A 27,118-nucleotide genomic window follows, 5' to 3' on the forward strand; every position below is an offset into this window, starting at 1 on the left:
AACCCCAAAAGTAATGACTAAAACTAAGGTTTACAATTTTAGAAAAGCAAACTATGAAGGTATGAAACAGAGACTAGTAGAAGTAGATTGGAGTAAAATAGAGAAAACATCCACAGAAAAAGGATGGCTGTTTTTTAAAAATGTAGTACTAGATGCGCAAAACAATTACATCCCAAAAGTAGACAAATCTAAATCTAAAACAAAATGGCCACAATGGTTTAATAGATCAATTAAAATAAATATTCAGCGAAAAAAGGCACTTTACAGAGCATTTACCAAAAACAAAGTACACGGAAAGAGTACTTGGAACTGCAAACACAAGTCAAAAAGGAAGTTAGAAAGGCCAAGAGAGAGATAGAAATCAATATTGCTAAGGGGGCTAAAACCAATTCCAAAATGTTTTTCCAGTATTATAACAGCAAGAGGAAATTCAGAGGAGGTTAAATGTCTAAGAGACACAAATGGCAAAATCATAGATGAAGAAAAAAAAATAGCAAATATATTAAATGATTACTTTTTTTCACAGGTTTTTACAAAGGAGGACACAAACAACATGCCCCACATGTCGACCTGTTCCAATCCAATTTTAAATAAATGTAGCATAACAGAGGCAGAAGTGTTAATTATTTACAAACCGCTAACCAAGATCATGCAACAGTCTCTTGACACAGGGGTTGTACCGACAGACTGGAAAATAGCAAACGTAATACCGATCCACAAAAAGGGAGACAAAACCGAACCAGGTAACTACAGACCAATAAGCCTGACTTCTATTATATGTAAACTTATGGAAACTATAATAAGATCCAAAATGGAAAATTACCTATATGGTAACAATATCCTAGGAGACAGCCAGCATGGTTTTAGGAAAGGGAGATCGTGTCTAACTAACCTACTTGACTTTTTTGAGGATGCAACATTGAAAATGGATAACTGCAAAGCATACAACATGGTTTATTTAGATTTCCAGAAAGCTTTTAACAAAGTCCCGCATAAAAGTTTAATTCTCAAACTAAACTCACTAGGGATTCAAGGAAATGCATGCACATGGATTAGGGAGTGGTTAACATGTAGAAAACAGAAAGTACTGATTAGAGGAGAAACCTCAAAATGGAGCGAGGTAACCAGTGGTGTACCACAGGAATCAGTATTAGGTCCTCTGCTATTCCTAATCTACATTAATGATTTAGATTCTGGTATAGTAAACAAACGCGTTAAATTTGCAGACGACACAAAAATAGGAGGCGTGGCAAACACTGTTGCAGCAGCAAAGGTCATTCAAAATGATCTAGACACCATTCAGAACTGGGCAGACACATGGCAAATGGAATTTAATAGAGAAAAGTGTAAAGTATTGCATGCAGGCAATACAAATGTGCATTATAAATATCATATGGGAGATAGTGAAATTGAAGAAGGGAACTATGAAAAAGACCTAGGAGTTTATGTTGACTCAGAAATGTCTTCCTCTAGACAATGTGGGGAAGGTATAAAAAAGGCCAACAAGATGCTCGGATGTATTGTGAGGAGTGTTGAATTTAAATCAAGGGAAGTAATGTTAAAACTTTACAATGCATTAGTAAGACCTCACCTAGAATATTGTGTTCAGTTCTGGTCACCTCGTTACAAAAAGGATATTGCTGCTCTAGAAAGAGTGCAAAGAAGAGCAACCAGAATTATCCTGGGTTTAAAAGGCATGTCGTATGCAGACAGGCTAAAAGAATTGAATCTATTCAGTCTTGAACAAAGAAGACTACGCGACGATCTAATTCAAACATTCAAAATCCTAAAAGGTATAGACAATGTTGAGCCAGGGGACTTCTTTGACCTGAAAAAAGAAACAAGGACCAGGGGTCACAAATGGAGATTAGATAAAGGGGCATTCAGAACAGAAAATAGGAGGCACTTTTTTACACAGAATTGTGAGGGTCTGGAACCAACTCCCCAGTAATGTTGTTGAAGCTGACACCTTGGGATCCTTCAAGAAGCTGCTTGATGAGATTCTGGGATCAATAAGCTACTAAAAACCAAGCGAGCATGATGGGCTGAATGGCCTCCTCTCATTTGTAAACTTTCTTATGTTCTTCTTATGTTCTAATAACAGAGTTTTGTTTTAAAAGCTCCAAAAAACATAGTATTGAAATCGTATTTTTATTTTCCCCTGATATTAGTTATGATAGGATTTTGATATCATGATATACTGTAGGTATCGATACACCGCGGAACACTACTTCATGCAGTGCTGAATTAATTTCAGAATTTCAGGTTATCATTTCCAAATTCATTTTACTAGGAATACAGGCTTTAAGACATTGATTAAGTCTGAGCGTTTGTTAACGAACACTCCTAGTTTCTTCTGTTAGTATTTATACCGTGTGCAGCTAGTAGAAGTGACTGGTGATGGAGTGATTTCATTAACCCTGTAATGCCTGCTCTGTCTCCTTGTCTCAGTGGGTCAGTTCTGTTTCCTGATTCGGAAGATGATAGAGCTGCAAGCTGAAGAGGCTCTCTTCTTCTTTGTCAATAATGTGCTGCCTCCCTCCAGCGCTACCATGGGACAAGTGTATGAGGTCAGTAAAGAGACACACAGACACACACAGAATGAGACATGCACACAAGTGTATGAGGTCAGTATAGAGACACACACAGAATGAGACATGCACACATGCATTGTGATGTAATATTGTACTAATAATGCATTTCTCAGTTGCTTCTGCTTCAAAATGAAAGTACATTAAATACTTGTTTGAATCCTGAATTTTACACCTATACAGTGTTTCTAAACAGTGGATAACTATTTCCTCTCTTTTTCTCTCTTTCAGGAACACCACGAGGAAGACTTCTTCCTGTACCTTGCCTACAGCAATGAGAGTGTGTATGGCTAGAGGGACAGAAGACAAGGACAAGGAGAGAGACAGGGAGAGAGGCAGAGAGAATGTGATGTAACACACAGATGTGTGCCCAGTAAAGATAATTAGGAAATGAAAATCTGCATGAACAAAGTCCATTACTCCATATTGCTGGTACTCTCAGTATAGTACAGTACAGTTCTCCCATTATTCAGCAATATTTTATGACAACAAGGTTGGAAACTCACACTAACCCTGCACCCAATCCTGGGAGGTTTGCTGTGAAAGCATTTGTAAACTGAAAAAGTGCTGCTGCCAATTATTTTACACAGTATACAGGAAGCCAGCAGTGTCAGGGGGCAGCAGTCTAAAAGGCCCCACCTTTCTTTCAGTTTTAACCTCATGCTTTAGGAACAATGGGGACCTTTTTGACTGCTGCACCCTGACACTGCTGGTAAAGTCTTTGCTTTATTGATCAAACATTGATTAGCTGAAAATGGAAGTTTAAAAAAATATATTTTGCTGGGAAAAAAATGTATTTAGGACTTTGTGAAATGGAACTGCGTGTCTTTCAGCTTTATGTCCACAATTGAGAAACCTGATCCCAAACTCAATACACAGTCATAAAAACGTTCTGTCCTGTACATAGGGCTATGCTCGTGTGACCACACTATGTAAAACACTACTCGGCATGTCTATATAAAGTTCAGATCTAAAGGCATTGCCTGCTGTGCGCTGGACAGAGCCTGGTAGAACTACAGAAATTATCAAGCATGTCAATGGAAAGTTCTTATATAAAGGCTGCTGGCTTGAGTCTCGCTGTGCTTTTCCTATGTACAGTAAGATGCTGGCATGACCAAAACACTAAAACTACAGCAACTACCCACATGTTAAGTTATACAAACACATAATTAGAGGATTTAAAAATAATTGGGAGTTAAACCTGATTTCACTGGACCTGACAGATCTCTTTATTAATGATGTGAAGCTATCAAAAATCAAGTATATTTCCTTAAAAAATGATCATAATATATAAAAATGGAAAAGCTGATTGGATGGCAGTATTTATTTGTTAAAGAAGTGCTAACCAATGTTTTATTATGCTGAAAATCTTTTTTTTTCTGTTAATTCAGGAAAAGCAGATCCTTCAAAAACAACGGTCTGTAGCAAACTGCTGCATCCTGGTACATTTGCTGTAGTTTGCATGTCTTGATTGCAGCGAGCCCATTGGTTTGTTTTCACTACAACACTTGGGAAGTGATCCTGTACCAGGAAATAGCAGCAACTTTGCATCTATCACGTTGTCTTTGAGATCTGTCTGATCCAAATTGAAGTATAAAAGGCAAGCAAAGAACCGTGAGATCTTCTACAGAAGAAAGGGGGTGTTAGTGATAATGTTGCCAGTGCTAATAGAAGATTTGGTAATAAAAGGTCAGATATTTGATTTTAAAGAGGCTGTGTTTAGCACTCCTTTAAATGAAACGTCACCTTGTTTTTTGATATATTTTTCTCCCAGTGGAAAAGTGAATTAAGCACTCTTCTGTCTCTCTCTCTCTGGCAAGTTCAAGTTCAAATGCTTTATTGGCATGACAAGCGCTTTTCTGTCTCTGTCTCCTGCATTTTCAAGAATTCAGTTTCACACTGAAACTCAAGCTGTTTACTTGGGTGGGTTTTTTTGTTTGTTTGTTTTTTGTAAAACGTTAATAAAAAAAAAAAAAAAAAAAAAAAAAATGAAATCTCGTAATATATATAAAAAATTTTTTTGAAAAGATGCGTTTTTTTTGTTTTTTCTTTCAAATAATATCAGTTCATATTATCTCCACAAGGGACACAGTGGAGGCCTCTGTCTGTCCTTTTTGTGGCTGTCATATATCTTTACCAAACCGTCTGTCCGATTGTGATGAAACTTGGTGAGGACATTCAGTTATTGAGTCTGGGGGCATGTGGAGGTACCTGTCAGTTGGGTAATGGCAGCAAACAATCAAACCTAAGTTTTGCCATCAACTTGTGTGAAAAAATCTGAAGGGGGAAAAAAAAACAGAAACAGACTAACAGTACCAAAGAAAATTGCAACACAGCTGTGCACAGTTGTTTAATACAAGCTTTACAAAAGCACTAACTGATGCCTTCAGTGGCTGCAGAACACCACAAACAACAAAAAGAATTAACGAAAAGGTAGAATGAATGAGTCCTTGTCAGTCCACTACAATATAATATCTTCTTGGTGTCTGTTAGTTTACTACATTCTCCCAGAGATTTAGTTTCAATACAGCTGCAGACAAACAGTTTCCCTGTTCAGTTTGACCCTACATACAATTCCTTCTTGCAGTCTTAGTCTACAGTCTGCCTGGTTCTGTAAATCTACGTTTATCCTATACATTTTCATTAAAAAAGACGACTTCAGATTTAGTATGTATGATCGTATTTTTATTTTCCTTTTTCAAATACTCATGCAGTAAGTCATCAATTGCGGTGTTTTTGCAATGTAAAAAGTTACTGGAAAAGGTGAAACCTGAAAATAAAAGTAAAAATCTATACAAGATCCTCATAAAGAAACATGATCCCAGTTATTTGTTAAGTAAAATACTATGCCATTTGTGACTGTTTAAACTTTTACAACCTTGATTCTAGTATAGTTTAGCCTTCAGCCTGCCTTACCAGAAAGAAATAAACACCTTGTTGACAGTCCAGTTTGTTATTTTTTACTTCCATTATCTCTTGGCACCACATTGTTCCAGAGTTTAGCCTTTTGTGCACTCTGCTGTAACAGAAGGGTGGGCCTTGTTGACAGTCCAGTTGGTCTTTGTGGTTGAGTTTAGGCGGGACTTGTGGCCTCATAGGATGGAGTAATCAGATGGTAGGGGAAAGCCTGCCTCCCTCAGATATTGGATCATGTTGATTGGCTCTGGCACTCGAAGCACTGTCCTGTCATCACCATGCTTCTCTCCTGATTGAAGCCTGCGGGAAAGCTCAGCCAATGAGGGACGGTCTGATGCTTTCCACTGGCAACAAGCTTTCATGATGTTATACCTAGAGAGAGGGAGGGAGCATCTGTCAGTGGTTGTATTTCTTGACTGGAGCATTTTTTTATTATGAAATAATGAGCTTTGATTTCCTTGAACAAGAAATGCAAAACGGTCAAACACACACACACACACACACACCCCACACACACACAGACTCGCACAAACAGACACACACACACACACCTGGACTCACAGGCACACACACAAACTCCGACTCACACAAACATACACACACAAACAGGCAGACTCACAGCGCTGTTTTGCAGTTGGGGGGTCTCTTCAATGTGTAGCCCCTCTGCAGTTGCTGCAGAAGCTCTTCAGGGGGAATTTCAGGAAACGGGGCATCGCCTGCAAATACAACAGAAGGGATCCACTCAATCAAAGGGGGTAAAAGCCACTGAGCCCATCAGAGATAGGTGAGCGCTTACCTACCTAAAGTCATCATCTCACACAGCATGATCCCAAACGACCACCTGAAAAGAAAAATGCACAGAGTATGATTACCAAACACAAACAACCACCGAGCATTATCAATGGCATGTTGTCACCACCTATTGGCAACAGCTCAGTACTGCACTGACAGGTCTCCAATACAGAATCACAGTGAATTGCCAAGGGAGATTTGCTTCCCCCATTGGCTATGACGCAGAACTGCACTCACACAGATTCCCTATAATATCACACTGCAATCACACAGAGCATCACAGTGTATTATCAATAGAGATACTGCACTCACACATCGCTGCTGGGAGTTGTGGGTCTCCTGGCCAGTCTCTCGGGGGCGTGCCACTTCCTAAACCATGCCCCTTCTCCTGCAGGCACCGCCCCCCTGCTGTGGGTCCAGTAGGCAGTGCCCAATCTGCCCAGCTTCGCTGTCAGCCCTTCTCCAATCAGCACGCTGCGAGCCGCCACGTCACCATGGAGATAGCCCTTCCCATGCAGATACTCCTGAAACAGCCAATCACAGAGCATGGGGGGTGGAGTTAGAACATAGAAAAATAAGTTAAAAATAGATCACCTGTGACAAGCTATAACTATGGAAGAGTGGATGTGGGGTATGAATCTACAGTGTGGGGGTGTCAGGCTGTAGAGAGTGAATCTACAGTGTGGGGGTGCCAGGGTGTGGGGTATGAATCTATAGTGTGGGGGTGCCAGGGTGTAGGGTATGAATCTACAGTGTGGGGGTGTCAGGGTGTGGGGTATGAATCTACAGTGTGGGGATGTCAATGTGTGGGGTATGAATCTACAGTGTGGGTGTGTCAGGGTGTGGGGTATGAATCTACAGTGTGGGGGTGTCAGGGTGTAGAGAGTGAATCTACAGTGTGGGGGTGCCAGGGTGTGGGGTATGAATCTACAGTGTGGGGGTGTCAGGGTGTAGAGAGTGAATCTACAGTGTGGGGGTGCCATGGTGTGGAGTATGAATCTACAGTGTGGGGGTGTCAGGGTGTAGAGAGTGAATCTACAGTGTGGGGGTGCCAGGGTGTGGGGTATGAATCTACAGTGTGGGGGTGTCAGGGTGCAGAGAGTGAATCTACAGTGTGGGGGTGCCAGGGTGTAGAGAGTGACTCTAAATGGACATCGTAATAAAGTTGTTATAGAGGGGAGAAATGGTTTGCAGCCCTGGTTGTTATTGACCCTACAGTATATGACTGAATTGGATTAAGGTGTTGCTAGCAAGGACAGTTGGCACTAGGCCATGTCCTGTTCAGGGATATTCTGAAGCAGCCTGCATGTCTTAAAGTACTGTACATACAGCTAGAGGTAACATTTAATCAGGTTTGTTTCACCCCTCCCGCACCATTGTGTGTATTTTGCAATCATTCAGAGTGGTAATCAATTCTGTTGGGTTAATATTGAGATCTCTATCAAGTCTTGCTTGCAGGCCTGTGGGGGTTTCCTGAATTTTTGTTCCCTATCAATTCGAAGACCATCACCAATGACATTACGTATGGGATATGCCAGCACATTGGGTAGGTATCGCTGAGTTCTCTATACCAGAGCTGCCAATAGGCCCCTTCCTGGGATGATGCACTCGGTCCTGCCCACTGAGAGAATAAAACTGTCATCCTGAGGAAGCCATTTCTCTTTTTCCTTCTCAAGATGGTAAGGTAAGATAGCTGAGCATGTTGATAGAAAAGAGTCGATTGTATTTCCCTTGCATTTGTGCTGAAAGCTAGCTCGCTGCTTTCTCGGAATCAACAGCTTTGAAAAGACTGAGCCTTTCACCTTTCTGTCTTTCAGCGGCCTCCTCAATTGCGTGGTAGGCCACTCTTTGCTATCTGTCTGTCGTGTGTGAGCGACTGCCTGTGCAGTCACCCGCGAGTGGTTGTCTATTTCTTTCTTGAGAGTACACAGTTCCTCCACGGGGCTAGACCTTGCCCTATCCCCACTGTTGAGTGACTTTCCCAGCCGTGCTCTCCTCCACGGGGCTAGGCCTTGCTGCATCCCCACTGTCGAGTAGACCTCGACGGCTGCGTAGGCCCACCCATCTCGGTGAGTCGGGCCTTGTAAACAAACAGTGTGCTCTCCCCTACACTATCTTTCTACCGTGGTTTTGCTGTCTGCTTCAACTCTCCCACCGCGGCTTCAGCCCTTGTGTTCCCCTGGTGCACGTTACGCGCTGACCAGGTGTGTGTGACTGCGCAGTTATGGTAGGCACAATTGCGTAGCGCCCCCCCACCCCCCTCAGTGATTCGGTACCGCGGCACACGCATAGCCCTTGGTACTTAAGTATCTCGGTGCAGAGCGTTAGTGCACAGTCACAGCGCTGCACGGTGCTTGGTACTCACTGCTACAGCGCTAGTACACGGTGCACACAGTGCTTACGGTACTCTGTGCTTGGTAGGCAGGTGTCTAGTACCTCAGTGCGCATAGTGCCCTCGGGTACGAGGTGCCTTATTGCCCTCTGCCTGTAGACGGTGCTCCACTCCGCTGTAGGCTATGCGCTGCCCCGGGCGTGTGACTGCACGTAGTCCAGACTAGACACCTCTGTCCAGTTGCTGTGATATAGACTGTGTGAAATAGCACTCTCTCGAGTTTTCTGGGTTTCCTCTGCAATTTAATTGCTGGAAGCTGGCTTGCCACTTCCCTGGAATCAGAAACCCCGCTTCTGTGAATTCAGCTATAAATGCTGCACAACTGCGCTGTGTTTACTCTTTATCTTTTCAACAGCCTACATCGCTTTGCGATTGCACTTTGCTTTTTAACCTTACAGCGCTCGGTGTTTTGTTTTTTCCTCTGCTATTGCAGCTTAAAAAGAAAAAAAAGACAGAGACGCGTTGTTTCAGCCTGCCTACTCGGTGCGCTGGATAAAAAAAAAACATTAGACAGGTCATCCTGTCTAATGTGCCACCTTTTATACAGGATGCCCTGCTCACGCCCCATCTGCAAGCCCTGGGGGAGCTCAAGACAGCCATCCACCCAATCCCCCTGGGCTGCAAAGACCAGGCCCTCCGCCATGTGCTGTCTTTCCGCCGCCAGGTGACCATCCACCTGGCGGGTCAGGAAACGGTGGAGGGCAGCTTTGTGGTCCCCTTCGAGGGGACCAACTATGTCATCTTTTTTTCCTTGGAGGAGATGTGGTGCCCCAAGCTCCAGCAAGGCGCAAAGCCGCGCCCGCACCGCTCCCCTCCGAGTCCACCTCGCCCTCGGGGCCCTCAAAGAGGCGGCAAAAAATCACTCGCCCCCCTCCCAGTAACATCCGGGGGGCGAAAGGGAGAGAAAGCCCCTGAGGCGGCCGGACCCTCAGCGCCTCCCGAAAGCGCGCAGGGGGAGAAGGTCGCCGAGTGGACCGTGGTCGCCCACTGTAAAAAGAAGGCATCGGCCAGGTCCACCGGGGCGGCCAAGCAGGGGGCGACGAAGTCCACCGCCGCACCATCTGGCGGTGGGTCAGGGGGAGTCCCTGAGAAAGGGACTCCCTCGACGGCACCCCCCACGAGGCAGGACGGCAAAGCCGCCAGAAAAACCAAACACCTCATCCCCGGGAATGAGGTGAGCTCCCCGTCACCGTGACAAGGCTGGGGACCGCCTCCGGCAGCATCAGGGGGAAGAGGAAGGCACGAGCGCGCCTTCCCACATGTGCACGCAAGTGCACACGTACCGGCCTCTTAGTAAGGGTCCCTGGGGGGGCGAAAGAGGGCCCCCCAAAACAAAAGCGACTGATTGGGCGTCCCCCCTCTACCGGCAACGAGGGCCCCGGCCCTCGCGCTGCCACAGAGTGGGAAAAGGATCCATCCCCCGAGGCGGTCCAGGGCTCCGCAGAAGAAGCGGAGCCCATGGAAGAAGCTCCCGCTGAGGGACCAAAGGGGAGGAAAGAACCTGAGAGGGCAGAAGGAACCCTTCAGGTAGATCCCCTCCCCGTCACACAAAAGACCTCGGAAGCTGGCTCCGACTCTACCATCAAGGGGCCGGCCGCAGCGGAGGTCGCCGAGGGGGCACAGGAGGGGCCCCCAAAAGAACACCCACCTCGGGCACCGCCTTCCTCCGGTAGCGACACGGGTCCGGAACCCTGTGTTGCCGAGGAGGGGGCGGCTGAACCAGCTCCCGACGCAGAAGCGGGCTCCGCAGATAACGCGGAGCCCATGCAGGCAACCCCCGCTGAGGGGCCGGAGGGGGAGGAAGATTCATCCCTCCCAGAAAAAGAGCTGCCTCAGGCTCCCATCTCCGACGAGGAGGCGGACTCGGCCCCCGAGGCAGGCATGGGCTCCGCAGACAACGCAGAGCCCATGCAAGCGACCCCCACTGAGGGGATGGAGGGGGGAAAAGAGCCCCCCCAGAAAAAGAGCTGCCTCAGGCTTCCATCTCTTGCGGCGACGGGGGTTCCGGCCCTCGTGCTGCCACGGAGGGGGATGCAGAGACATCCCCTGAGGCAGAGGTGGGCTCCGCGGAGCCCATGCGTACAACGGCCGCCGGAGCGCAGAAGGGAGGGGAAGAACCGGAGAGGGCAGAAGGTGGTGCCCTCAAGGTAGATCCCCTCCCCAACACGCAAAGGGGCCAGGAAACCGGTCTCTGTCACCGAGGGGGCACAGGAGGAGCCCTCGAAAGAACAACCGCCTCGGGCTTCCCTTTCCAACGGCGACGAGGGCTCCGGCCCTTGCGCGGCCATCGGGGGGAAACATCGCCCGAGGCGGTCCCGGGCTCCTCAATCATGATGGAGCCCGGTCCGGTGACCACCGCAGAGGGAGGGGAAGGACCCGAGAGGGTGGATCCCCTCCCTCCGAGGACCGAGGATAGGCCTGAGACCGTGCCTCAGCCCTCGAAGGAGGGACCCAGAGCGGGGACGAGACCGTCTGGCTCGGCGGCGTATGTCGAGCGTCCGTCTGCGCCCCCGAAATCAAGGGTGCAGACGGTCCCCGTGAGGGTCCCTCCGCCAGTTTCTCCCACTGCGTCCCCTGGGGGTGGGGTGCTGGGAGACTCTGTTAAGATTAAAATAAGACGCAACGCGCTCACCCACCAACGTGAGTGCATTGTGCTTCTCCATTGCGAGGGGGGCGGTGGAGAACCGGAGGAGCGGTAGGAGGACTCGGAGTCCACGTGCAGCGTGGGCTCGGAGAGTCTGTCCGCCCATTCTCCGGACATCCCTGCGGCGGAGCTCCTGGATTTGTTGGAGGCCACCATCCACCGCAGGGACAAGGTCCAGCTGGCCACGACACGCCAACAAAACTTCGGGCATGAGCGTGCACATTCGTGCCCGAAAGCTCCACAACCAGTTGGTGAACTTTGGGAGATCTCAGGATCTCCCGTGAGTGTCACCAACTAACCCTGACAGAGGATCATGTATCGCATCAGGACCGTGAACGTTAACGGATACAAGGACCATTTCCTCAGGGCCCAGGTAATCTCCTTCCTGAAAAAAGGGGGTTACTCTGTGTGCTTCCTGCAGGAAACCCACTCCACTCCGCAGGCCGAGGCCAACTGGCTGCTAGAGTGGGGGGGGGGAGTGTCGTTCAGCCACCTCACCGAGTCCTCGTGCGGGGTGGCGATGCTCTTCTCCGGGTCCTTTGTTCCCACGGTGCTCGATGTGGTCAACGTCGTGCCGGGCCGTCTGTTGCACCACCGGATCCGGGACAGGGATGCTACTGTTCACTTGGTGAATGCGTACGCTCCGTCCTCGGGTCCGGCGAGGGTCCAGTTTTTCCGCCAGATGTCGGACCATTTGAACACCATCGGCGCCGACGAGCTCGTGGTCCTTGGGGAGGACTTCAACTGCACCCTCGAGGCCGCGGACCGGGTGGGGCGCGAGCCCTACCCACTCTCGTCGGCCGCCCTGAGAGAGCTGATTGCTCGGCTCTCTCTGGTCGACATCTGGCGGTGGCAACACCCGGACGCCTCGGCCTTCACCTACACCCGGGTGAGGGAGGGGTGGGTGTCTCAGTCCCGGATCGACAGGTTCTACATGTCGCGGAACCACGCTCACTGCGTTCGCTCCTCCGACATCAGGCCGGCGCTGTTCATGGACCACAGCCTGGTGGCCGTGATGGTGGCCGTGGTGCCAGCTGGGCACGCCGCTGCCTACTAGCACTTCAACAACAGCCTGTTGGAGGAAGAGCGCTTTGAGCGGTCTTTCCGGGACTTTTGGACGGTCTGGCACGGCAGGCGATCTCGCTTCCCCACGTGGCGTCAGTGGTGGGACTTGGGGAAGGCGCAGATCAAGATCCTCTGTCAGGAGTACACGAGGGGCGCGAGCAGGCAGAGGGACTCACGGATCGAGCGGCTGGAAAGGGAGCTGCTCGATCTGGAGAGCCGCCTGGCTCGTGGGGACCAACTCGAGCAGAGCGCGTACGAGGAGAAGAAGTGCACCCTGCGGGACCTGCAGCTCCAGCGGTCCCAGGGGGCATTTGTGCGCACGCGGGTCCAGTTCCTCCAGGAGATGGACCGTGGCACACACTTCTTCTACACGTTGGAGAAAAAGAAGGGAGACCGCAAGAACATCACCTGCCTCCTGGTGGATCCAGAGAGCATGAACGAGAGGGCCAGGGCTTTCTACTCTGCCCTCTTCTCTCCGGATCCCGTCGACTCCGACGCATGCAGGGTTCTGTGGGATGGGCTTCCCATGGTTGGCGAGGGCGTCAGGGACGAGTTCGAGGGCCAGCTGACCCTGGCTGAGCTCTCCGACGCCCTCGGTCAGATGCCCTATAACAAATCGCCGGGCATCGACGGGCTGACCGTGGAGTTCTATAAGAAGTTTTGGGACTTGCTGGGGCCCGCCTTTGCGCGGGTCCTGGCGGAAGCCTACGAGGCCGGGGAGATGCCCCTTTCGATGAGGCGGGCGGTGATAACGCTCCTGCCCAAGAAAGGGGATCTCCGCTGCCTGAAGAACTGGCGCCCGGTCTCGCTGCTATGCACGGACTATAAAATCGTGGCCAAGGCCGCCTCCCTGAGGCTCAAGTCCGTGCTGGCAGACGTGATCCACCCTGACCAGTCCTACACTGTCCCGAACCGGACGATTTTTGATAACATCTTTCTGGTTCGGGACCTCCTGCACTACTGCAGGAGGACCGGTCGGTCGGTCGCCTTCCTGTCGCTGGATCAGGAGAAGGCGTTCGACCGGGTGGATCACGAGTATCTCTTTGGAACCCTGCGAGCGTTCAGATTCAGGCCACGTTTCGTCGGCCTGTTCCGGATGCTCTACGCCTCTGCCGAGTGCCTTGTGAAGGTCAACTGGTCCCTGACCGCGCCCCTCGCGTTTGGGAGAGGAGTGCGTCAGGGCTGCCCTCTGTCCGGACAACTGTACGCGCTGTGCATCGAGCCCTTACTCTGCCTCCTTCACAGGAGGCTCACGGGGTTGGCGCTCGGTGCGTCGGACACGAGGGTGGTCCTGTCGGCCTACGCCGACGACGTGCTCCTGGTGGCCTCCGACCCAGTTGACCTGGAGAGGATGCGGAGCTGCCAGAGCGTCTACTCTGCCGCTTCCTCTGCCAGGATCAACTGGGACAAGTGCTCCGGGTTATTGGTGGGTCCTTGGCAGGTGGACTCCCTCCCTGTCGCGCTCCAGCAGTTCAAGTGGAGCGCGGACAGTTTTAAATATCTGGGAGTCCACCTGAGCCCCGCGGAGACCTCGGTCGCAGCCAACTGGGTGGAGTTGGAGGACAAAGTGGCTGCTAGGTCGTGGTCGGGTCTGCTGAAACTGCTTTCCTTCAGGGGACGGGCTTTAGTGATTAACCAGCTGGTGGCGTCGATGCTTTGGCATCGACTCACCGTCCTGAGCCCGCCCCCTGAGTTTGTGTCCAGGGTCCAGAGGAAGCTGACAGACTTCTTCTGGGCTGGAAAGCACTGGGTCTCTGCAGCAGTTCTGAGCCTCCCTCTGGCCGAGGGAGGGCAAGGGTTGGTGTGCATCAAGAGCCAGGTGCACACCTTCCGCCTCCAGACGCTGCAGAGATTCCTGTACGCAGACCCGGCCCCGCAGTGGTGCACGCTGGCGTCCCTCCTGTTGCGCCAGCTGCACGACCTGGGCTACGACCGGTCTTTTACCAGGACCTGCTCAGGACCCGGAGCATGTTTAACGTCGGCCGAGACGCCGTTCCGACCGAGGGCGAAGGACTCCTGCTGGAGCCCCTGCTGCACAACCCCCACCTGGGTGCGCAGGCGTTGGAGTCCCCCTCGGTGCGGCGCGCGCTGATCTCGGCCAAGGTGACCAGAGTCTGGGATCTCCTTGATCGCGAGCGGTCTGAGTGGCTGACCCCCGAGTCGCTCGTCGCCAGGGCGGCTCGGGCGACCGTCAGGACGGCCGGCCGAGCGATCCTGGAGTGCAAAGCAGCGTTGCACCCAGACTCTGTCAGGTATCTCGAGGGAGTTCTCAGGACCGGGGAGCCATCTTCCATCCCCCCCCCTACCCCCAGCTCTCCGGTCCTGCTGATCGAACCCAAGGCGCGGGCCCCCCCCCCGGCCTCCCCTCGAGAACAACCTGAGCAGGATCTTGCAGTTCTCCTCGACCCCCCTCCGATCCGCGTCGAGGAGAACCCTGTACGCGATGACGCTCCACACCCTCCACTTCCCGGCCCTCGTCTCCCGCCGAGACACCGCTTGGCGGGAGACCCTCCGACCCCCGGTGGGAGGCCCTATACTCCCCGCTGGTCTCCAGAGGAGCTGGGGACTTGGGATGGAGGGTCCTGCACGGAGTGCTCGCGTCAGGAAAGATCCTGCGTCACTTTACCGACTCGGACGCCGCATGCCCTTTCTGCGGATTGTCCGAGTCGGTAGCTCATATTTATTTTCTTTGCGCCAGGCTGCAGCCATTTTTCCTGCTGCTGAGGAATCTGTTGCTGCAGTTCTGGCTGCATTTCTCCCCAACCCTCCTCATTTTCGGGCACCCTGTTCGTGGCTCCACCAAGAAGAGAGACCTCCTCGTGAATCTGCTCCTGGCTCTTGCTAGACTCGCCATCTACAAGACCAGGAAGCGTAAGATGATCGGGGAGGGTCTCTTTGACTGTGGGGCCATGTTCAGGGCCCTAGTCCGATCTCGGGTTCAGTTAGAGCACTCCCACGCGGAGTCCGCTGGCGACATGGCCACCTTTGTCGACCAGTGGGCTCTAGGGGGCGTGCTCTGTACCACCTCCCCTTTCGTTTTACAAATTTAATTTACAGACATTTATACAGGTTCTTTCTTTAATTAGTTAAGGCCTAGTCTTTGTTGGCACCCCTATTTTAGGGGTGCTAAATTGAATTTTTTCTCCGGCCGCCTTTGGGCGTCCGGTGCACCGACTGCCACTGGGCAGTTGGTGTAGTCCGGCCATTAGGCCTTAAATAGGACTACTACTACTTCTAATAATAATTATAATAATAATAATAATAATAATAATAATAACACACACAGTAGGGTCCCAGTTTTAACTCCAAGTCATTTCAGTTGTAATTTCCTGGTAATTGTTATCTGAGCGCTCTGCTCCACTCACCAGTCCGCTGGCCACTTCTCGTGCGATTCTCAACACGCCCTTCTCTGTGAGATCACAGGGGATGCCCTGATCCATTCGCAGCACATCCTGAAACAGAACACAGAGGAGAGCTGAGCACAGCAGAGCAGAGCAGAGCAACAAACCTTCGACCCTCCCCTCCACTCTCTCCTCTCATTCACTCACTCACTGGTCAGCACCTCCTCAGGAATCCAAGCAGACCCCCACCCCCTCCTCCCCCTCTCTCACCATCCTACACCTCCACAGGAAGCCCAGCTCCCCTCTCCTCCCCTCTCCTCTCTCACTCACCCTCCTGCACCTCCACAGGAAGTCCAGCTCCCCTCTCCCCTCCTCTCCTCTCCCCTCTCACTCACTCTCCTGCACCTCCACAGGAAGTCCAACTCCCCTCTCCTCTCTCACTCACCCTCCTGCACCTCCACAGGAAGTCCAGCAGGTCCCTGTGTTGCAGCTCCTCAGTGATGATGAGAAGGGGAGTTCCCTGGCTGCACACCCCCAGCGTCTCCACTAGGTGGGGGTGTTTCCCCAGCTCCACCTCAAAGCGAGCACGCCCCAGGAACTCCTGAGCCTCAGCGCGGCTGGCCGACTCTGAGAAGAGAGGGAGAGAGAGAGGGGTGAGAGAGAGGTAGAGTGAGATGGAGAAAAGAGAGGAGTTGAGAGAGAGCGGGGGGTGAGAGAGAGGGGATGAGAGAGAGAGAGAGAGGGGGAGAGGGGGAGAGAAAAGAACACACTCGCATCCTGATACTGTAGCTATAGCGATAGCCAACAGTAGTAGTTAGATAGATGAGATATATACAGTGGCTCTCAAAAGTATTCACCCCCCTTTGACTTTTCCACATTTTATTGTGTTACAACATGGAATCAAAATGGATTTAATTAGGAGTATTTGCCACTGATCAACACAAAAAAGTCCATAATATCAAAGTGAAAAATTAAATCTACAAATTGTTCAAAATTAATTACAAATACAAAACAGAAAATAATTGATTGCATAAGTATTCACCCCCTTGAGTCAATATTTGGTAGAGGCACCTTTGGCAGCAATTAAGAAGCCCCGCTACCAGCAATGGTTTTTGGGCAAATCACGTCAGGGTCCAGGCTCAAAACAAAAGAAACAAACAGACACTCTGATAACCACAGTCCTCCGTGCACGAAAATGTGCTCTTTTCTTCCGGGGCTTGTGGTAAGTAATAATAATAATAATAATAATAATAATAATAATAATAATAATAATAATAATAATAATACTTTATTCATAGAGCGCCTTTCATACCACAAGGTTCAAGGCGCTGCACAAAAAACAAAAAAGAAGGTAACAGAACACAAAGATTAAAATCAAAGTTAATAAAACGGCATAAATTGATGAATAAGTTAAAAAACAACAAAAAAAAACATCATATATTGCAAAAAGAGATAAGACATAATTTAAAACAACTAAAAACAACAATAAATAAAATCAAAAAGCTAAATTATAAAAATAGGTCTTAAGCCTAGATTTAAAAGTAGTTACTGTAGGTGAACCTCTGACATGGTCGGGGAGAGAGTTCCACAGCTGCGGAGCACGAACACAAAAAGCAACCTCTCCTTTCCTCCTGAGCCTCACCCTCGGAATACAGAGGAGGCCACTATTAGTCGACCTCAATGCATGCCGAGGCTGATAAAGAGACAACAACTCTGAGAGGTAATCTGGTGCCATTCCATTTAGTGCTTTAAATGTAAGCAATAGAATTTTAAAATCAATTCGATATTTCACTGGAAGCCAGTGCAGAGAAGCAAGTACGGGAGTTATATGTGCTCTCCTTTTGGTTTTGGTAAGGACGCTTGCAGCTGCATTTTGCACAAGCTGCAGCCTTAATAAATCTTGGCAGTAAGTCCAGAAAAAAGAGCATTACAGTAGTCCAGTCTACATGAAATAAAAGCATGGATTACTTTTTCAGCATCAGATAAAGACAGAAATGATCTAATTTTGGCAATGTTTCTTAGATGATAAAAACATAAAATCATTTTAATATGCGACTCGAAACTTAAAGTAGAATCAAAAATAACACCCAAATTTCTCACTTCAGACTTCAAATTAGGAGTTAAGTCCCCCAAATGTATTTTTGATAAATCAATTTGTTGCTGAGAGCCTACTATCAACACTTCTGTCTTATCAGAGTTTAATTGCAGAAAGTTTAAGGACATCCAAGTTTTGATGTCAGTGATACACTCAAATAAGGCTGATGTTGTGCTAATGTCACCAGGTTTCACAGAGATGTATAACTGTGTATCATCAGCATAGCAGTGGAAATTTACAGCATGTTTATGAATAATCTGGCCTAGAGGTAACATGTATAAAGAAAATAATATTGGACCAAGAATTGAACCCTGAGGGACACCACAGGTAATATTTGCTAAACCCGACACAGACTCCCCCAGTGAAACAAAGAACTGTCGTTTGTAAGGTAGGATCTAAACCAGTTTAGTACTTCACCATCTAGGCCCACCCATCCCTTAAGACGATCAATTAAGATGGAATGATCCACAGTATCAAACGCAGCGCTGTGTGGTGTAGCGCTGTGCGATGAGGGGTGTGCTCTGGGGTAAGTGCTGGCTCGCTGGCTAGGGCTCTGGACTCTTGACCGGAGGGTTGTAGGTTCAATTCCAGGTGGGGGACACTGCTGCTGTACCCTCGAGCAAGGTACTTTACATAGATTTACATAGATTGCTCCAGTAAAAACCCAGCTGTATAAATGGGTAATTGTATGTAAAAAATAATGTGATATCTTGTAACAATTGTTACAATTGTTAGATAAGGGCATCTGCTAAGAATTAAATAATAATAATAATAATAATAATAATAATAATAATAATAATAATAATAATAATAATAATAATAATAATTACAGCCATGAGTCTATTTGTATAAGTCTCTACCAGCTTTGCACATCTGGACACTGCAATTTTTGCCCATTCTTCTGTGCAAAATTGCTCAAGCTCCGTCAAGTTGGATGGGGACCTTTGGTGAACAGCAATTTTCAACTCTTTCCACATATTCTCAATTGGATTGAGGTCCGGGCTTTGACTGGGCCACTCCAGGACATTGACCTTTTTGTTTTTAAGCCACTCCAGTGTGGCTTTGGCTGTATGTTTGGGGTCATTGTCCTGCTGGAAGATGAATCTTCTCCCAAGTCCCAGGTCTCTTGCTGACTTCAGCAGGTTTTCCCCCAGGAATTCTCTGTACTTTGCTGCATCCATTTTGCCCTCTATCTTCACGAGCTTTCCAGGCCCTGACGCAGAGACACATCCCCATAGCATGATGCTGCCACCACCATGCTTCACGGTAAGGATGGTGTTCTCAGGATGATGTGCCGTGTTAGGCTTGCGCCAAACATAGCGCTTAGCGTTGAGGCCAAAAAGCTCTATTTTCTTCTTCCACTTGGTCTCAGAGTCTCCCTCATGCCTTCTGGCAAACTCTAGCCAAGATTAGATGTGAGTTTTTTTCAACAATGGCTTTCTTTTTGCCACTCTCCCATAAAGGCCAGTTTTGTGAAGCACCCAGGCTATTGTTGCCGTATGCACAGTGCCTCCCAGCTCAGCCGTGGAAGACTGTAACTCCTTTAGAGTTGCCATAGGCCTCTTGGTGGCCTCCCTGACTAGTGCCCTTCTCGCCCGGATACTCAGTTTTTGAGGACAGCCTGTTGTAGACAGATTCACAGTTGTGCCATATTCTCTCCATTTCTTAATAATGGACTTTACTGTGCTCCAGGGGATATTCAATGCCTTGGAAATGTTCTTATATCCTACCCCTGATTGGTGCTTCTGAAGAACCTTATTCCAGATTTGCTTTGAATGTTCCTTTGTCTTCATGATGTAGTTTTTGTTAGGAAATGTACTAACCAACTGTGGGACCTCCCAGAGACAGGTGTATTTAACCTGAAATCATGTGAAACACCTTAATTGCACACAGGTGGACTCCATTCAACTAATTATGTGACTTCTAAAGACAATTGGTTACACCAGAGCTTATTTTGGTGTGTCATAGCAAAGAGGGTGAATACTTATGCAATCAATTATTTTCTGTTTTGTATTTGTAATTAATTTAGAACAATTTGTAGATTTTATTTTTCACTTTGACATTATGGACTTTTTTGTGTTGATCAGTGGCAATTATCAGTGGCAATAATTATTATTATTATTATTTATTTCTTAGGCGATGCCCTTATCCAGGGCGACTTACAATTGTTACAAGATATCACATTGTTTTTACATACAATTACCCATTTATACAGTTGGGTTTTTACTGGAGCAATCTAGGTAAAGTACCTTGCTCAAGGGTACAGCAGCAGTGTCCCCCCACCTGGGATTGAACCCACGATCCTCCGGTCAAGAGTCCAGAGCCCTAACCACTACTCCACACTGCTGCCCTAATTAAATCCATTTTGATTCCATGTTGTAACACTGTGATAGAGAGAGAAAGGGTTAATGCTGTAAATTTCCCTCCCAACCAGAAAGGGCGCTGTGTAAGGGGGAAGGTATGCAACCTCCTAGATCTGCCACCTCGGTGGTAGGTGGAAACCGGAAGGTAACCATATTAGGAGGGGCGCGTAGCTGCAAGTACTCAGGACGATTCCATTGCAGTCAGCTGCGGGGCAGCCCTCTATTGGAGAAACCATGGCGATGTGTTGAATGCAGGGAGGAGTTTACTGGGTACAAAGGGGAAGCAGCTACATCAGTACCTCCCCTTGCGCTGAGATACTGAGAGCGACCGGCAGGAGCCGATGTGTGTTTGTAAAATTACGTGTTTTGTTTTTGTGTATTAACTTACCCCAGAGCACGCCCCTCATCGCAGAGCACTACACCGCACAGCGCACGCACCACAAGCCCCGGAAGAAAAGAGCACATTTTCGTGCACGGAGGACTGTGGTTATCAGAGTGTCTGTTTGTTTCTTTTGTTTTGAGCCTGGACTCTGCCGTGTTTTGCCCCAATACCATCGCTGGTAGCGGGGCTTCTTATTATTTTTCGATTGTGGATTATTTTTGTGATATTTGTGTTTATTATTAAAAAGGATTATTTTTTGGGAGACAACAGTCTGGACATTTTACATCTCTTGCACTGCACCATTCATCCTGTCACAAACACAATAAAATGTGGAAAAGTCCAAGGGGGGAGAATACTTTTGAGAGCCGCTGTACATATTGTAGCCATTGTAAGATCAACTGAATAGACCTTTAGACACAATGACAAACACACAAACACAGACTCACACAGGCACACAGATTCACAGAAACACACACAGACACACACAGATACACACACAGACACACTGACACAGACAGGCAGACTCACCGTTCAGGGCTCTCACGATCACCGCTCTGCCCCCTGTTGGCTGGGTGGGGGTAGAGAACTGTCCTCGTTGCAGCGTGACATTGGCACCCCCCTGTGAGAATCCCGGGTAGAGCAGGGGCAGCTGGGAGGGGAGCGGCTCGAGCACACGTGAGATGAGCTCTCGGGGGATCTCTGGAGGTTGAGCGGGGGGAGCGCTCAAGGCGATGTACTCATTACCCTGAGGGGGCTGCGAGATGGGGGCTAGAGGGAGAGGGAGAGGGGGAGGGTGTAAGAGAGAGGGGGAGAGAAGGGTTGAATTAGATACAATACACAGGAATATGCAATGATAATCTTTGATGTGATAGCAATATAAAACACACACAAGCACGCTATGATACACACACACTGAGAAAACAGGCTGGTTCACTGCGAACACAGAGATGAGAAACAAAGGCAACCCAGACGACGAGTCACAGACAGACACAACCACACAAGTGCAAGCAGACAGACATGGTCGACAGGATCTACATAAATTACATTCATAGGCAGACTCTCAAAGGAGGCTGGTCCTCTCTCTCTCTCTTTCTCTCTCTCTCTCGTACCTGCGACTCCAGGGAAGGCCCCTCTCTTCTTCTTGGTCCCCAGGAGATGCTGGCATGTGAATGGGCATAACCTCATGACCAGGATGAAGAGGAAGGTGAAGATGAAGCTGGCCACCAGCAGCACTGGGATCACAATCACCTCGACCTCGTAAACACGCACCTCTGAGAAACAGAGACCACACAGATAATCAGAGCATCAACACACACACACACACCTTGACCTCTGAGGAGAGAGACAGAGACCACACAGATAATCAGAGCATCTGTGAATCTACACTAACACACACACACACACAATCACCTTGACCTCGTACACACGCACCTCTGAGGAGAGAGACAGAGACCACACAGATAATCAGAGCAGCGGGGAATCAACACACACACACACCTCGACCACATACACATGCACATGCACCTCTTAGCATTTAATAAACTTTTGACTGCAACTGTACATATTAATATCTTTATATAGTGCATGACCATCACAAAGCGTAGACTATGTATGAATCACTTACAATAGTACATTGATTAAACTTCTCATCCGCAGGATGGAACACAAGGAGGCAGAGATGGGATTTGAACCGGGAACCTTCTGGTTACAAGCCCTGGACTTTAACCACTGGACCACACTGCCTCCTTAAATATAGTAATACATAGGTGTATAATCACTAATGTTATGGATAGGCTTGCTACTATTCGATTTTTAATTTTTTGCCAAATCAACGATTAATATCAACGTTTATTTTAGAAAGAATTTATCTGTTTTCGATCTTTATTTTTCAATTCAAGCAGAGAATGGGTGAAATCGACCTTTATACTTTAAAAAAAACCAGACTTTTATGCCATTGAAAAACATCTCATTTAGCGAAACCCCTTTATCATATTCAACATGCAACAAAACAAAACTGGTTCCCTGAACGAGAAGACGACCACCAACGACATTATGTATGGGATAATGTATACCAGAGCCGTCGCGAGGGAGAAGGAACAGCAGCATATGAGGGACGCATCAGCACCACATAACCCAGGGTTAGTGGTGTGAGGCTACACCCTCAAGGACCCTCGTGCCTAATGAAGGCAGGGCAGGGTCTACCACATTAAGGTGGTATAACCTGGAGAAAGTATGCGGCGTAGCCCAGCTAGCCACAGTACAAATATCGGACAGCGAGGCCCCTCTAAAGAGGGCCAAAGATTTAGCTAACCCTCTAGTGGGGTGTGCAGCTACCCTTCCAGGTGGGGTCAAGCTGGCACCATCATACACAGTGGAGACTGTGTCCGCAATACAATGCAACAGACGCTGCTCTGAGAGGGGCTGTCCTAGGGTCAGTATCTCGTGACAGACAAAGAGATGGTCAGAATGACACATAGCTCTTGTCCTATCCACGTAGCATCTCAATGCCTACACTGGGCAGAGGAAATTCAATCTCTCATCCTCCTCCGAAGAAAATGGGGGTGGATGGAAGGACTCCAGTTCCACAGACTGATTAATGTGGAAGGCTGTGATCACCTTGGGGAGGAAAACAGGGTTTGTACGTAGTGACACACTGCTGCCATTGTCCCAAATACGAATACAGGAGCTGTGCATCGACAGCGCCTGTATCTCACTGACTTGTTTAGCAGAGATGTTAGCCAAGAGGAATGCTTTATAGACAGATGCTTCATGAGAGCCTCCAGTATAACATCAAGGTTCCATTCTGGGAGGACAGTCCTCGAAGGAGGGCGTAACCTCAGAGCTCCCGTGAAAAATCGGGTCGTCAGAAAATGCGCACCCAGAGATACTGAATCCATGAGGGCATGGCATGCAGAGATAGCCGCTAAACACACTTTCAATGTGGAAGGTGATCTTCCAGCATCGAGCAGTTATTGCAAAAATTGCAAGATAACTGGCATGGGGCAAGAAAGCTGGTCACCAAATCTGGAAATACTTCCACTTGTACACATACAGCAACCTAGTGGAGTCTGCCCTAGTGCTCTGCAGAGTAGCCACCACCACGCCAGATAGCCTTAGGGCTGTCCAGCGGTCCCTTTCAGGGCCAGACCTATAACTGGAATCTGGCAGGTTCTGGATGCCAGAGAGTGCCTCCTGCCTGACTGAGGAGATCCAGGCAAAGTGGGATCTCCCAGGGCTAGCCTTGTAAGAGCTGGCATAGAGTCGAGAACCATGTTCCCCTGGGTCACCGAAGGACCACTAGGAGAACTGTTGTTTTCTCTAACCAGACCTTCTCCAAGAAGGCTGGGAACAACAGTATTGGCGTTCTGGGCCATTCATGAGGAGGTGGGAGGATATCCTCCACCATCTCAAGGCCGTTGAGCACGTGTGAGACATCATCAGACGACGGTGTCTGTTGTACTTCGGATGTAATGGAACGCATTGAGCCATGCTTTGGGCAGGCGCATGCGTAGCAGACCCTGCTCCATGGCTGATATGGTTGCAGCCATCTGAACCAACAGTTTTGGGAACTGTACTAAGAGGATCTTTGATCACTGTTGAACAGAGAGAGACAACCCTGAATAGCTGCTACTCTGTTGTTTGACAGGTATGCGTGCATCGTACTGGAGTCCACCCTGGAGTACCAAGTACGTCGTGCACTGCACCGGTCAAAGCTGACTCCTTGCATTGCTGATGGTGAGGCCCAGCCTCCATTGCTGTGTGAGCCACTGCTCCTTCCCGCTACTGAGCACAGATTAGCCAGTCGTTTAGATAGTTTAATACTCTGATCCCCTGCAATGCAAGGGGGCCAGGACAGCGTCTACGCATTTTGAAAACGTACATGGGGCTAGAGAGAGGCCGAATGGCAGCACAGAGAACTCATAACGCTTCCCTGAAGGCGAAGCAGAGATACTTCCTGTGCACTGGACGAATGGGAACGTGAAATATGCATCCCGTAAGTCCACGGTGGTAAACCACTCGCCTTGTCGGACGGACTGGAGTCAGCATTTGGAACCTTTCCTTTAAGAATCTTAGGTCTAAGATGGGGCGGAAACCGTCATCTTCCCAGGTACTGTCTACGAGACGGATGGCTCACTTGCACAGCAAGTCTGCCACTTCCTCTTTTAGTACCGAGACCTGAAGAGGGCGAGACTCCTTGGAGGAGAAGGTCCCAAATGGAACTGTAATGCATAACCGTTGTGTATGGTAGTGAGCACCCAGGTATCTGAGGTGCAAGCGCCAATATTGCAGCTGCTGTACGGTAAAGGGGGTCTGAGGCCGCAGGCCCTCAGGGCTTCTGCTGAGGCTGGGGCAGAGCTCTCTGAGGCGGCTGCCTAGAGCGATGGCCCTGGAATTGCCTCCTGGAACACTGTTGCGTGGACGAACAGCGGCCCATGTTCCTCCTGGTCTGTGGAGGGGCTCGGATTTCTGTCGCAGCTGAGGCCTGTAGGTGGTGCCTCAGGTCACACAGCGGGGCCATGGGTACTGGGACCGTTCTTGTGACGGTCCTCGCCCGAGGACTTGCCAGTGGCACGACTTTGTGCCAGGGCATGGGGAGGGAGCAGAGCGGCCACCTGCCGAGATGCCTCGCGCTGCTGGAGGGAGCGCTGTAGGATCTCCTCCACAACTGGACCAAATGTATGCCAAGGGGATATCGGTGCGTCTAATAACGCCGCCATATGTGTATCAGGTACCCTAGCTTGCGACAGCCATAGCTGTCTGCGAGCTACCACCAGGCTTGCCAGGCTTCGGCCTAGGGCTTGCCCTTGAAGGCAGGACATCTGGAGCAGCGTACTAGATATGAGGTGGAGCTTCATGGTCATCGACTGTGGGAGCAGGGTCTCTGTAAGCATGCCATCAAGGTACGCGGTGAGAATACTCACCGTGTTAGCTAGGCGAGTCACCTGCGCTTCCACTGCATAAGCCCTCTTTAGGTGTGTCTCCGTAACCCTACATTGAAGGTTAGGGCACATGGGGGCTCTGGGCAATCCACCCACTGATGGAGCCTTAACCAAGGCCGCGATAGTGGAGTCAACCGGGGGGAAACTTGCTAGCCCCAGTTTCTCTGTGTCCTCTAATGCAACGAGCCTAGCAGCTTGCTTCAACACACTCTGTGCTGATGCCGGTCGGTCCCAATGCATGTTGGACTCCCAAGCACTGCACGCAGAGCGAATGCTTGTCTTGGAGTGGCAGGTTCACACCGCACAATGTGCAGGGGTGGAAACACTGGATGCTCAACATGGTGCTTGTTAATGTTGTGCATGCACTGGAGCTATGCTCGCCAAGTGCACCGAGCAGTATGTGTCCCAAGCGCAGCAAGCACTGGAGTGTTGTGCGCAATTGGCTCTGTGCGCACCGAGTGACATGCACTGTACGCACTGCCGGGACTAGCTCGCTGGAGCTGTGAGCACCAAGTGCACCGGGAACCCTAGCGTAGCACCGTACACACCTAGTGTATTAAACACTGGGCTACCGGGTGTACCGAGCGTCCTTACTTAGCACCGCGCACACCAAGTGCAATAAGCACCGGGCACGGAGGGTGCATTGAGCGCTGTTTATACCAAGCACTGGGGCGCTACGCACCTAGTCAGGTGTGCACCGAGTGCACTAAGCACTGGGGGGCACCGTGTGCTGCGCTCACCACTTGCACCAGTCACTGAAGCACCGAGGTGCAATGCACCGAGCACCGTGCGCACCACGTGCACTGAGCACCGCGTGCACCGGTTGTACCGAGCACTGTGCGTATCAGGAACTGATTGCACTGTGTATCGTGTGCACTACATGCACCAAACACTGTATCATGCACTGTGTGCACCATGTGCACTGCACGTACCGAGCACCGTGCCCACCGAGTACTGTGAGCACTACGTGCACCATGTACCATGCGGCACAGTGCGTTCAAGCACTAGCGCTGTAGCAGTGGGTACCAAGCACCGTGTGCACCGTGCGTACCGAGCACCACGTGCACAGAGTAATGCGAGCACTGTCTGTGCACTGACGCTGTAGCGCTGGGCACCATGTGTCGTGAGCAATGAGCACTTTGCGCACCGAGATACTGAAGAACCAAGGGCTATGCGTGCGCCACAGTACTGAAGCACCGGGGGGCAGCTATGCAACTGTGCCTACCCTAACGGCGCGGTCACACACCTGGTCAGGGCGTAGCATACACCAGGGAGACAGAAGGGCCAAAGCTGTGGCGGACGAGTCGGAAGTGGACAGCGAAAACCACGTTGGAAATAGACAGGGGAGAGCACACTGTTTGTTTACAAGGCCCGACTCAATGAGGTGGGCGGGCCTACGCAGCCGGCGAGGTCTACTCAACAGTGGGGATGCGGCAGCTCCTAGCCCCGGGCTTTTCTATCAACTCGCTCAGCTCAACACAGAGGTCTTACTATACCATCTTGAGAAGGAAAAAGAGAAATGGCTTCCTCAGGATGACGGTTTTAATCCCTCGTTGGGCGGGACCGAGTGCATCATCCCAGAAAGGGGCTTATCGGC

At 49.5% G+C, this 27,118-nt stretch overlaps 2 protein-coding genes across 6 annotated transcripts in view; one reads left to right on the forward strand and one right to left on the reverse strand.

Moving 5' to 3' along the window:
- Window positions 1–4,563, forward strand: part of LOC117424538 (gamma-aminobutyric acid receptor-associated protein-like) — a 62,061-nt gene extending 57,498 nt beyond the window's left edge. The window contains exons 5-6 of the mRNA XM_034040963.3: window positions 2,452–2,570; window positions 2,823–4,563. Coding sequence (XP_033896854.1) covers window positions 2,452–2,570; window positions 2,823–2,885 — 182 coding nt within the window. The 3' untranslated portion in view covers window positions 2,886–4,563. The remainder of the gene's footprint in view (window positions 1–2,451; window positions 2,571–2,822) is intronic.
- A 343-nt stretch (window positions 4,564–4,906) lies between these two features.
- Window positions 4,907–27,118, reverse strand: part of LOC117424612 (tyrosine-protein kinase STYK1-like) — a 67,070-nt gene continuing 44,858 nt past the window's right edge. For 2 of the 5 annotated variants that reach the window (XM_058992519.1, XM_058992520.1), the window contains 8 exons: window positions 21,691–21,868; window positions 21,110–21,349; window positions 16,187–16,368; window positions 15,766–15,852; window positions 6,612–6,823; window positions 6,308–6,348; window positions 6,127–6,223; window positions 4,907–5,879 (listed from right to left, as the gene is read on the reverse strand). In XM_058992519.1, the coding sequence (XP_058848502.1) occupies window positions 5,684–5,879; window positions 6,127–6,223; window positions 6,308–6,348; window positions 6,612–6,823; window positions 15,766–15,852; window positions 16,187–16,368; window positions 21,110–21,349; window positions 21,691–21,868 (1,233 nt within the window). In that variant the 3' untranslated portion in view covers window positions 4,907–5,683. Of the gene's footprint in view, window positions 5,880–6,126; window positions 6,224–6,307; window positions 6,349–6,611; window positions 6,824–15,765; window positions 15,853–16,186; window positions 16,369–21,109; window positions 21,350–21,690; window positions 21,869–22,205; window positions 22,805–27,118 lie in introns of those variants that run through there. The other 3 variants (XM_058992521.1, XM_034928405.2, XM_034041149.3) reach the window with 3 other exon arrangements.

This window comes from Acipenser ruthenus, chromosome 19 (genome assembly GCF_902713425.1).
Source record: "Acipenser ruthenus chromosome 19, fAciRut3.2 maternal haplotype, whole genome shotgun sequence".
In the NCBI taxonomy this organism is placed as follows: Eukaryota; Metazoa; Chordata; class Actinopteri; order Acipenseriformes; family Acipenseridae; genus Acipenser; species Acipenser ruthenus.